Source organism: Epinephelus lanceolatus, chromosome 6, assembly GCF_041903045.1.
Source record: "Epinephelus lanceolatus isolate andai-2023 chromosome 6, ASM4190304v1, whole genome shotgun sequence".
Classification (NCBI taxonomy): Eukaryota; Metazoa; Chordata; class Actinopteri; order Perciformes; family Serranidae; genus Epinephelus; species Epinephelus lanceolatus.
In genome coordinates, this window is record NC_135739.1 from 34,764,052 (window position 1) to 34,776,669 (window position 12,618).

Sequence of the window (12,618 nt, forward strand, 5' to 3'; positions counted from 1 at the left end):
AGTGATGCAGTTTTTATTTATCTGATCTACTATATTTAATTTATTCTTGCGAACTAAACTTAGTCATAGGTAGGCCCATATTGTCCATTGATGTCTGGATGGAATCAAAATAATGTGTCACAGTGTACAGTGACTTCAGAAAGTTTCCTGCTTTACTGTGATTTTATTGTTATGATTTTTTTTTGTAGTTACAGTAAAAACAAAATAATGCCAATCTCTGTGTATATCTTATTTTTAAAGTAAATTCTGTAACTGCTGTTTGTGACATTGAAGTAAATAAAAATGTTAAATGAAATACATTTTGTATAGATAAATTAAATAAGTGCTTTGCAATATTTGGCATATTTAGCATTTCCTCATATTTAATGATTACATTGCAAATAAGCTTTGTGCTATTTCATTTGTATAAAGTAGTTGTCGAGCACTGTGCTATCTTTGAATTATTACAAAGGTCAATCAGGTTCCGAACCTGGAAATGAGCCTGTCATTTGACACAATACAATGGAAAAAAAGGATTTTAGGCACTGTAAGCAAGAGGGGGATAATGTGACAATGTAAAAGGGATCACTTGGTCTATCACCTGAATCTGCAGTAATATAAAAATTAAAATTCATGATTTTTTTTTTTTTTGTTTCTTGATTTTTGTTTGGACACAGGAAAGAAACATGGCTGCTGTGAAAATCCAGTTAGTTGTGAGGAGTTTTCTCCAGAGGCGCAGAGCTAAGAGGCAGAATCAAGCTGCTGTTGTCATCCAGTCAGTGTGGAGGGGTTACACAGCACGCAACAGGCTGAGGCTAAAGAAACAGGCTCAACTTAGGGCTCTGCAACATGAAGCAGCAACTGTCATCCAGGTCAGTGTTTGTTACATGCGTGAGGATGAAAAGCGCAGTTAAAATGTAAATGTACATGTTGTATATGATAAACCATGTACATCACACAACACATGTTACCGTAGAAGTAAAAGATTGCATGTTTGAGCATTCTCAGGTGTTGATAGTTTGACTTAATCCGATTATGTTATCTTATCCAATCAACATTTGTGCTTTTGCTTTAATTTCAGTGTCTGTCTATTTTGTTGTAGCAAGGACACAAGCTTGTGTAATTATTATTTTAATAGATCATTCTTATCTTATCCATACAGGCTCAGTGGAGGATGTTTTCGGCCATGAGGGCTTACCAACGCCTCAGGTACTACGCCATTGTTGTCCAAGCACAATGGCGAATGAGGAGGGCCGCCTCCGCTTATGGAAGAATCTACCGGGCAGCAACTGTCATTCAGAGGCACTCGCGAGCATGGGCTCTGGCAAGAAGAGATCGGGACCATTATCTTTCCCTTAAAGCTGCAACGGTGAAAATACAAAGCGGGTACAGAAGATGGAAAACCCAGAAAACAGAGAAGGAAAACCGTGCTGCAAGAGTGATACAAGCCGTGCTCAAGAAATGGTACAAGGAAAAAATGGTTGAAAAAATTGCTGCTGCTGTGAAGATTCAGTCTTGGTATAGAATGCAGAGGTGTCTCCACCAATACAGGAAGATTAAGAGAAGCACTGTGCTGATTCAAGCCCAGTACAGAGGTCATGCACAGAGGCGCTGGTTTCAGATATTAAAGCTGCAGCACCGCTCAGCTGTTGTCATTCAGAGGGCCTTCAGAGGGCATGCTGTCAGACAACAGGTGGTGAAGATGAGATGTGCTGCAGTCATAATCCAGCGCTGGTACAGGGCCTCTGTGAAAAGAGACATGGAAAGGCAAATGTTTGTGAGGATGAAATGTGCCGCCATTACCATACAGGCAGCTTATCGTGGAAAAGTGGCCCGGGAGTTGCTGAAAAAACAGCACGAGGCAGCAACCATAATCCAGGCAGCTTTCAGGAAGTACACTGCCCAAAGGCGCTACCTTGTCCTGAGAAAAGCTGCAGCTGTGATACAGCAAAAGTACAGAGCCACAATTTTGGCTCGTAAGACAAAGAAGGATTATGTTGCTCTTAGGAGTGCTGCACTTGCCATCCAAGCAAACTGGAGAGGCAGGGCTGTCAGGAAGAGAATAGAGAAGCAGCATCAGTGTGCAACATTGATACAGGCTTACTACCGTCGGCACAAAGCGCAAGCAGAATACAGGTCTAAGAGGGCCTGCGCCTTGACCATACAATGTCACTACAGAGCTTTTGTGGCTGGAAAAGAGACGAGGAAAGCATACCTCCACATGAGAGCAGCTTGTGTTACAGTCCAAGCTGGATTCAGAGGCATGAGAGTTAGGACAGAGCTGAAGAAAAAGCACCAGGCAGCGACTGTCATTCAGTCATCAGTCAGGATGTTTTTATGCAGGAAACGATATTTCCTCTTACAAAGTGCAGCAATTATCATCCAAAGCCGATACAGAGCTCTCCTTGTTTGCAGGGCGCAGCAAAATGAATACAAAGAGCTAAAGCAGGCCACCATAAAGATACAAGCTGTCTACCGGGGATTTAGAGCGAGAGAAGACCTAAAGAAGAGGCACAACGCTGCCACAGCAATCCAAGCTCAGTTCAGGATGCACAGAATGCGTATGGCTTACCTTGCCACCAAGTGTGCTGCCATCATTGTTCAGGAATGCTACAGGGCAAAAATGCTCAGGGATCAACAGATGCAGAGGTACAGGACAATGAAATCCGCAGCTTTAGTCATCCAGGCAGCATATCGTGGCCACAGGGCCAGGAGCAAGATTGCAGAGATGCACCGAGCTGCTACAGTCATTCAGAGAAAGTTTCTCACATTTCGGGATAGAAGGAGATTCCTAGCAATCAGAGCAGCAGTTTGGGTTTGTCAGCAGAGGTACAGAGCAGTGACCCTGGCAAGAAAAGATCGTTTCGACTATTTGTCAAAGCGCAAGGCAGTCATGTGTTTGCAGGCGGCCTACAGAGGAGGTAGGGTCAGAAAGCAGTTGCGCATCCAGCACGTGGCAGCTGTAATAATCCAGTCTCACTTCCGAAAGTACCAGCAGAGAACCTACTACAAGACTCTCCACAGGGCTGTCAGTGTTTTGCAAGCCCGTTACAGAGCCAACAAGAAAATGAGAGAGCAGATGCAAGCCCTGAGTGCCAAGAGAAATGCTGCTGTTGTCTTACAAGCTGCCTTCCGTGGAATGAAATCCAGACGAATCGTCAAACAAAGGCATCAAGCTGCTGGTGTTATCCAGAGAGCTTACAGAGCCCACTGTGAGCGCAAACAGTATCTTACCTTGAAATCCTCCATCCTCAACATTCAGCGGAGGTATCGTGCCACTGTAGCAGCAAAGGAACAAATGAAACTATACCAGCAAATGCGCAAAGCAGCCGTCATCCTTCAGGCAGCATACAGAGGTCAGCAGGTCAGAAAAGAGGTTGCTCGTTGGCACCAGGCTGCCACTGTTGTACAGTCTGCATTCAGAAAGCACAGAGAGGAAGTGAAATTCCAGGCCATACGTCTAGCTGCCATTATCATCCAGAGGCACTATCGCTCCTGTATTCTTCAGAGGCAAGAAAGGGGAAAGTTCCTAAAAGCCAGACATTCTGCTACTGTTCTTCAGGCAGCTTTCAGAGGCCATTGTGTGCGGAGCAGCATCGCCAAGATGCACAGGGCAGCTACTGTCATTCAAGCAAACTTCAAGAGGCATAAACAGCAGTCAGCCTTTAGGAGACAGCACCGGGCAGCATGTGTTCTACAGCAGAGGTTTAGAGCTCAGAGACAGCGAAACATTGAGGTAAAACTTTATCAACGGCGCAGAAAAGCAGCCATCGTGTTACAGGCTGCATATCGTGGAATGAAAACAAGGCAGAACATCAAACAAAGGCATCAGGCTGCTAGTGTTATCCAGAGAGCTTACAGAGCTCACTGTGAGCGCAAACAGTATCTTAACTTGAAATACGCCGTCCTCAACATTCAGCGGAGGTATCGTGCTACTGTAACAGCAAAGGAACAAATGAAACAATACCTGCAAATTTGCAAAGCAGCAGTCATCCTTCAGGCAGCATACAGAGGTCAGCAGGTCAGAAAAGAGGTTGCTCGTTGGCACCAGGCTGCCACTGTTATACAGTCTGCATTCAGAAAGCACAGAGAGGAAGTGAAATTTCAGGCCATGCGTCTAGCTGCCATTATCATCCAGAGACACTATCGCTCCTGTATTCTTCAGCGGGAAGAAAGGAAAAACTTCCTAAAAGCCAGACATTCTGCCATTGTTCTTCAGGCAGCTTTCAGAGGCCATCGTGTGCGGAGCAGCATCGCCAAGATGCACAGGGCAGCTACTGTCATTCAAGCAAACTTCAAGAGGCATAAACAGCAGTCAGCCTTTAGGAGACAGCGCTGGGCAGCATGTGTTCTACAGCAGAGGCTTAGAGCTCAGAGACAGCGAAACATTGAGGTAAAACTTTATCAACGGCACAGAGAAGCAGCCATCGTGTTACAGGCTGCATATCGTGGAATGAAAACAAGGCAGAACATCAAACAAAGGCATCAGGCTGCTAGTGTTATCCAGAGAGCTTACAGAGCTCACTGTGAGCGCAAACAGTATCTTAACTTGAAATACGCCGTCCTCAACTTTCAGCGGAGGTATCGTGCCACTGTAACAGCAAAGGAACAAATGAAACAATACCTGCAAATTCGCAAAGCAGCAGTCATCCTTCAGGCAGCATACAGAGGTCAGCAGGTCAGAAAAGAGGTTGCTCGTTGGCACCAGGCTGCCACTGTTATACAGTCTGCATTCAGAAAGCACAGAGAGGTAGTCAAATTCCAGGCCATGCGTTTGTCTGCCATTATCATCCAAAGACGCTATCGCTCCTATATTCTTCAAAGACATGTCAGAAGAAAGTTTTTAAAAGTAAGACATTCTGCTATTGTTCTTCAGGCAGCTTTCAGAGGTCATCGTGTCCGGAGCAGCATCGCCAAGATGCACAGGGCAGCTACTGTCATTCAAGCAAACTTCAAGATGCATAAACAGCAGTCAGCCTTTAGGAGACAGCACTGGGCAGCCTGTGTCTTACAGCAGAGGTTTAGAGCTCAGAGACAGAGAGACATTGAGGTAAAACATTATCAACAGCGCAGAAAAGCTGCCGTCATGTTACAGGCTGCATATCGTGGAATGAAATCCAGACGAAACAACAAAGACAGGCATCGAGCTGCCACTGTTATCCAGAGAGCTTACAGAACACACTGCAGACACAAGCAGTATCTGACCTTAAAGTACTCCGTCCTCACCATTCAGCGGAGGTATCGTGCCACTGTAGCAGCAAAGGAACACATGCAAAAATACCAAAAAATGCGCAACTCAGCAGTCATCCTTCAGGCAGCATACAGAGGTCAGCAGGTCAGAAAAGAGGTTGCTCGTTGGCACCAGGCTGCCACTGTTATACAGTCTGCATTCAGAAAGCACAGAGAGGTAGTCAAATTCCAGGCCATGCGTCTAGCTGCCATTATCATCCAGAGACACTATCGCTCCTGTGTTCTTCAGAGGCAAGAAAGGAAAAACTTCCTAAAAGCCAGACATTCTGCTATTGTTCTTCAGGCAGTTTTCAGAGGCCATCGTGTGCGAAGCAGCATCGCCAAGATGCACAGGGCAGCTACTGCCATTCAAGCAAACTTCAAGAGGCATAAACAGCAGTCAGCCTTCAGGAGACAGCACTGGGCAGCCTGTGTCTTACAGCAGAGGTTTAGAGCTCAGAGACAGAGAGACATTGAGGTAAAACATTATCAGGAGTTAAAAAAAGCTGTCATTAATCTACAAGCTGCCTTCCGTGGAATGAAATCCAGAAGAGTCCTCAAACAAAGGCATCATGCTGCCAGTGTTGTTCAGAGAGCTTACAGAGGCTACTGCGAACGCAAGGAGTATCTGAAATTGAAATTGTATGTCCTTATCATTCAGCAAAAATATCGGGCTTCTGTTGCAGCTAAAGCACAAAGAACTCAATACCTGGAAAAACGCAGTGCCGCTGTCGTCCTTCAGGCAGCATACAGAGGCCAGCAGGTCAGAAAGGAGGTTGCCCGTCAGCACCAGGCTGCAACTGTTATACAGTCAGCATTCAGAAAGTACAGAGAGGAAGTCAAATTCCAGGCCATGCGTCTGTCCGCCATTATCATCCAAAGACGCTATCGCTCCTGTATTCTTCAGAGGCAAGAAAGAGAAAAGTTCCTCAAACTGAAGCGATCCACCATCACCATTCAGGCAGCGTTGAGAGGCTGGGGTGTCAGGAGGAACATTAGGCGACAAAACCGAGCCGCCATTGTGATCCAATCGTGCTGGAGATCCTCAGTGCAGAGGCGTATCTTCCAACGAAAGAGGGAGGCAGCTGTGAAACTTCAGCGGAGGGTCCGGGCAGTGCAGTTTAGCAGATTGGAGAGGAACAACTACCTCCAAATGAAAAAGGCTGCCATCACTCTTCAGACGCACTGTCGAGCCTGGATTGCAAGACGACAGGTACTGGGCCCTATTTATAGTTCAAAGTTTGCTAGAGCATTTTTTGTGTGCATTTTAGACTACCTTTAGTTTGCATTCACCAGCCTTGTAGGAAATTGCTTAGAACAGGTGATCGCAGCATACTGTCTATAAATAATATGGTGGATAGACAAAACTTAAAACTTTAGTTAACAAGCTAAAGAGGTGAAACACAAAAAGGTTAATACTAGTCCTTTTGCATGCTGTTGTGCTCCAGGTACTAGAGAGCGCCAAAGCAGAGAGGAGGCTCCGTTTTACATCTGCGGTCTTCCACCATCTCAGTGCCATGAAGATCCAACGAGCTCTGAGAGCCCACTGGGCTTTGGAGTCAGCCAAAAGACAAATCCATTCTGTCATCACCATACAGGTACAGCAACATGGAGCCAACAATGCAATTTTGCAACAAAATCAGTCACTGAAAAGTGGTTTTGATGAATTTAATGAATTAGCAAAGAGCACAACATTTCCTACATTGATTTCCTTGTTTTTGTTTTGTTTTTTTCCCCAGCGATGGGTGAGAGCGAGGCAGCAGAGGAGACGTTATCTAGAGGACAGGAGGAAGGTGGTTATAGTTCAGAGAGCGGTCAAGCGCTTGTTAGCTCGTCGCCACAAGGCCGCGTCCGTCATCCAGCAGGCCGTCCGCAAATTCCTCCTCCACGGGCGCCAGAAGAGGGTTCAGCGTGGCATCATCAAAGCTCAGGTACGACAGTCTGTGAAGTTTGTACGAATGGATCCTGCAGTGTTAAAAAATATGTTCAAACTTTGTCAAGTGTGTCCCACAATAGTCAAGTGCTCATGTGAACATTAAAACTTAAAGGCTTTGCTTGCTGTCGTCATTCCTCTGAGCTTCAGAATGGGCAAATAATCACCATACAGTTTCTATAGACAACTCTTGGGGCATAACCAATGATGTTAAGTAATAGCACTGAGTCCAAAGTACATTCTCAACCTTATCAAGACATACTGTAGCTTTTCCTCAGCCATAGTTATTGGCTCCACAACATGTCAGGTGTCATTCTACAGAAACAAACATGCTGCTTTTAGATACTGTTAGACTTTGAATGGTTGGTCATATTGTCAAAGTGTCTTTAAAGTGTTTTTCTGGCTTTTTTCCTCATTTTTAAACCTCCTGCTCTCCCTCCAGGCTCTGTGGAGAGGACACCGCTCCCGCCGACTGAACGACAATCCCAAAGTGGTGAAGTTGAGACACAATTTGCGCAAAGTCTCCGCCAGCGTCCGAGAGGAGGACAAACTTTGCAACAAGACATCGTCTGCCCTGGACTACCTCCTTCGATACAAACACTTCTCCTACATCCTAGAGGCCCTGAAAAACTTGGGTAAGATTTACATTTCTGGTTGTTTACCCATATGATGAGCTTCCTGCTACTACTGCAGTAGTACTAGTAGTAGCAGCAGCTACTGAGAAACCCTTATGTAGTCAATGAAAGGCAGCAGGGTGTTTTTTATTTTCTCCCTTTCGTTTGTTCTTTATGAGACTATTAAGCTGTATTTAAACCATGTGACCAGTAGAGTGTGGTGATGAATCTATATTGCTGAGCTTGTACTTGAAGATTAATTCTGCAGTGCTGGCGATGAATTCATCATGATACAGGGTTCCTAATCTGAACTGAAAGTATTGAAAACTGTCAATTAATCTAATAGATACATTTAAATTTTAGAGCATGTCAGAATTACCGTTTAGAAAGGGCTGCAACATATTGTTTTCATTATCTATTAAACTAGTCAATTAATCAAGTAACATTTAGGAAAAGTCCATCAAAGATTATTTCATGATTAAACAGAGTTTAATGCTAATGTGGGACAGTTGTGATGGACAATTAACAGCTATATGTATGAGGTTCAGGGACTTGAGTCTGTTATGCTCTTGCTATTACAGTTATTTCAAACACTTAATTGTTATGATTCAATTCTGGGCAAGTTATGACCCCCGACTGTAACCACTGTGATTTTGCAATAGCATTGAGCATGAGAAACAGGAAAACCTTTAGGAAGTGCGGTAGAACAAATTCCTCTTCTGTTGTTTTTGTGGTTATGTGTTGTAATAGCAAAAGTGCTTGTGTTTTCAAGATGAGACTGAGTTCATTTCTTCAAGAAGGTGGTGGACGTGTGTTCCCAAAATTGTGTGTGTGCCCTTCATAGACAAAACAAAAAGTTGTTGAGTGTCATTGTCTAATACTTGATTCTGATGACATGAGCATGATCTCAGGTGTTTTTTCAGTAGTGCAGTTTGTCCTGAGTGCTAACAAAAGACTATGTGTGTGTGTGTTGTTACACGTGTGTGCATGCACAGAGACCGCCACCAGGCTGTCCCCAGAGTGCTGTGAGCGACTGGTAGAGAGCGGAGCCACCAACGTCATCTTCACACTCATCCGCTGCTGCAACAGGAGTGTCCCCTGCATGGACGTCATCACCTACTCCATCCAGATCCTCCTCAACCTCTCCAAGGTACAAACCCAGACCTGCTCTCCTTATGTAGCTCAGAGTGTGAAACCTGAAGTTAATGTGAATCAAAGGGATCAGATGACTGTGGGTCCTTTTGAAATGAAGCTGAACTTCTAATCTAAAGGTAGAAAGGTATAAATAGACAAAATATACGTCAGAATTTTTTATATGACGTCACGGTTTGGACAAAGAATTTGGCTTGACTGAACATTAAAATCCAAGCTGACTAGTCTGGGAACCAGACAAATCTGGGAGCTCATGTTTTATTTGCTCAGGCAGATGCTTCTGGTCCCCCTCTCGTTCAGACAATTAATTTCAGCCAGCCTGACCCAGAACGGGCCAATCACAACTGTGCAATGACTGACATCTTCGGAGCCTTAGCACTTTACGCAGAATACGTGATGACGTAATTTTTGGCTCATGCACTCCTGTGCCAGGACCCTAAAGCCAACATAGCATAGACATAGCACAGTAAAGAGGAGCACTGTTGAGGCATTATCGAAAACAACCGTGATAGCTGCAGCTAATGTAGAACTTTCTGTTGAAGTAATATTTTAATTACTTTATTACTATATTTGTTTTTATTTTTCATGGAGGGCACCTTAAGGGTCCGTACACATGCCTTGTCTTTAACAGCCTGAAAAGGGGGATGTTTGGTGCTGGGCATGACTCTTGTGCCTTAGGGGCTGTATACATGCCACGTCTTTAGTCGCTTAGAAAATACAAGGTTGGGTGCTCTGTGCAACTCTTGTGCCCAGCCTATTTACCTGAAATCTGGAGTGCCGAGCTGATCTTCTTCCAGGTACCGCTTGTTTGTAGGCCTATTGTCCGTGGGACATGTGTAAGCAACCCTGCACTAAAATGAACATCTTCTCCACATTTATCACAGACTGATATTTAAGAAAGAAGGGAAAGATATCTGCTGGCTGTGATTGGTTGGTTCTCGTTACATGACATGGTGTGTACTGCTGTGTTTCAAAAGTTGAACTCAGTTTATCTCAGGGCGCCTTGAAATATAGGCTTGCATGCACACCGTGATAGCTTCACTCTGGCATTTGAGTGTGCTGCATGTCTATATTAAAAACAATGAATTTGAGGGCGCAAAAAATGTGGCATGTTTACAGCCCCTAACACTGTTTATCTGCACACACTGCCCACACCGTAGTGACACAGATGCGGTTGAAAAAATCTGCAAAGTATACCTTTAAGATAATATCTCTTGTTATATCTCTTACAATACACAACAAGGGTTTTATTGAAGATTTTGTGCAGGGCTGTTTTTAATACATTTATACTGCAGGGCACATTGACTTCCTGTCAGCCTGCTGTATTTACGTCACTTCAGTTTTTACAGTCGTTACATTGCAGTAGTAATACTGCATATGGTGCAACATAACAGGTTAGTACCAAGGAACTTGTCTGACATTTGAGTAAAGTTCCCATATTTCATGCCAGTGAGTTTAGCAAAGGACAGAGGGAGAAGGTCACATCATTTCCTCAACCACTCTAATCTCTCACTTCCCCAAAGACTTTCTGTTCCTTTTATTTCAGCTAATTGACGTTCAGGCTCAGTTTCTCTTCTTTATTTTGATCAGTCTATTTTTATTAAAGTGCTTGTGACATCTCAAATGTGGCTTCGACCTGCAACTGAACACATATAGCCCATTTTGTAGAAAATACCTATATATATATATATATATATATATATATATATATATATATATATATATATATACAGTCGAGGACAAAATTATTAGCCCCCCTATGAAATTTGAAGTTTCTTCAAGATTTTCCCAGGTACTTTTTTAACAGAGCAAGGAATTTTCAACATAGCATTTCTGAACATACTAGTTTTCTTTAGGAGGCACAAATTATTTATATTTGCACACCAAAACAGAATTATTTAAGAAAAAACTAAAATGACCAGGGACATTATTATTAGCCCCCTTTAAGAAATGACCATTTATTAAGTCATTGCACAAACCACTTTTGTGCAATGATGTGCTTTCACTTCACAGGTGATGTACTTAAAGGTGATCAGGTGGATCAGGTGATTTCACTCAACAATTAAGTTAAAACATGGTATAAAAGCCTCAGTATGGGTCATTGAGCTGTTAGTTGAGAAAGCACCATGCCGAAAACTAAAGAAATCAATTTGGACTTGAGAAAAAGAATTATTGATGCACACAAAGCAGGAGAAGGATATACAAAGCTATCCAAGCGTTTCCAAGTGTCAAGAACTGGAGTGAGAAGTATAATGCAGAAATTCAAAGACAGCCACACAGTACAGAACAAGCCTGGCAGAGGTAGGAAGCGAAAGATTTCAAAGACCCTGGAAAGAAAACTAGTGAGAGATGTGTCTAAAGACCCCAGAACAACTGCCAAGACACTGGTGAATGACTTGGACACATCAGGAATCGTAGTCTCTAAGAAGACAATCACTAGAGCTCTGCACAGGAATGGACTGCGAGGTTGCAGACCAAGAAAAACTCCACTTTTGAAGAAGAGACACCTCCAAGCCAGACTTAAGTTATGCTCAGGACAACCTGGAGAAAGATTATGCATACTGGAAGCGTGTCCTATGGTCTGATGAGACTAAACTAGAGCTCTTTGGCCATAGAGACACTGCTTATGTTTGGAGAAAAAAGGGAGAGGCATATAACCCAAAGAACACCGTCCCCACAGTGAAACACGGTGGTGGGAGTATTATGCTGTGGGGATGCTTCAGTGCATCTGCAATTGGAAATCTTGTCAAGGTGGAAGGAATCATGAACAAAGAAAGATATGTGGAGATTTTGAAAGAAAACCTTAAGCAGTCAGCAGTAAAACTGGGTCTAGGTCGTTGCTTCGTCTTCCAACATGACAACGATCCAAAACATACATCTCTCTTGGTGAAGAACTATCTCCAGAAGACCAAAGTGAATGTAATTGAGTGCCCTGGCTTAAATCCCATTGAAAATATGTGGGGTGACCTAAAGAACATCCCTGCCAGAAGGCCATCAAATCTGGAGGAGCTTGAGAGATTTGCCAAAGAAGAATGGGCTGGGATTCCTCAAAAGAAGTGTCAGAGAGTTGTTGAAAACTACAGCAAACGACTGCAGGGTGTTATCCAGCAAAAAGGATACACAATTAACTATTAGGATCCGGGGGGCTAATAATTTTGACCCTGGTATTTTTTGTTTTTTTGTGGAATATTTTCATTTCTGTGTGCAAACTAAAATAATGTAAGCATCCAAAATAAAACTAGGATGTCTAAAAAAGCTGTGTTAAAAATGTGTTGCTCTGTTTAAAAGCACTTTGGAAATACTTTTAAAACAATGACATTTTTGTAGGGGGGCTAATAATTTTGTCCTCAACTGTATATATATATATATATATATATATATATATATATACACATACAGTACAGGCCAAAAGTTTGGACACACCTTCTCATTCAATGCGTTTTCTTTATTTTCATGACTATTTACATTGTAGATTCTCACTGAAGGCATCAAAACTATGAATGAACACATGTGGAGTTATGTACTTAACAAAAAAGGGTGAAATAACTGAAAACATGTTTTATATTCTAGTTTCTTCAAAATAGCCACCCTTTGCTCTGATTACTGCTTTGCACACTCTTGGCATTCTCTCCATGAGCTTCAAGAGGTAGTCACCTGAAATGGTTTCCACTTCACAGGTGTGCCTTATCAGGGTTAATTAGTGGAATTTCT

General features: G+C 43.1%; 1 protein-coding gene across 1 annotated transcript in view; it reads left to right on the forward strand.

Moving 5' to 3' along the window:
- Positions 1-12,618, forward strand: part of aspm (assembly factor for spindle microtubules) — a 29,654-nt gene that overhangs the window by 12,495 nt on the left and 4,541 nt on the right. The window contains exons 18-23 of the mRNA XM_033622116.2: positions 657-851; positions 1,142-6,421; positions 6,657-6,806; positions 6,948-7,139; positions 7,584-7,776; positions 8,751-8,905. Of these exons, the coding sequence (XP_033478007.2) occupies positions 657-851; positions 1,142-6,421; positions 6,657-6,806; positions 6,948-7,139; positions 7,584-7,776; positions 8,751-8,905 (6,165 nt within the window). The remainder of the gene's footprint in view (positions 1-656; positions 852-1,141; positions 6,422-6,656; positions 6,807-6,947; positions 7,140-7,583; positions 7,777-8,750; positions 8,906-12,618) is intronic.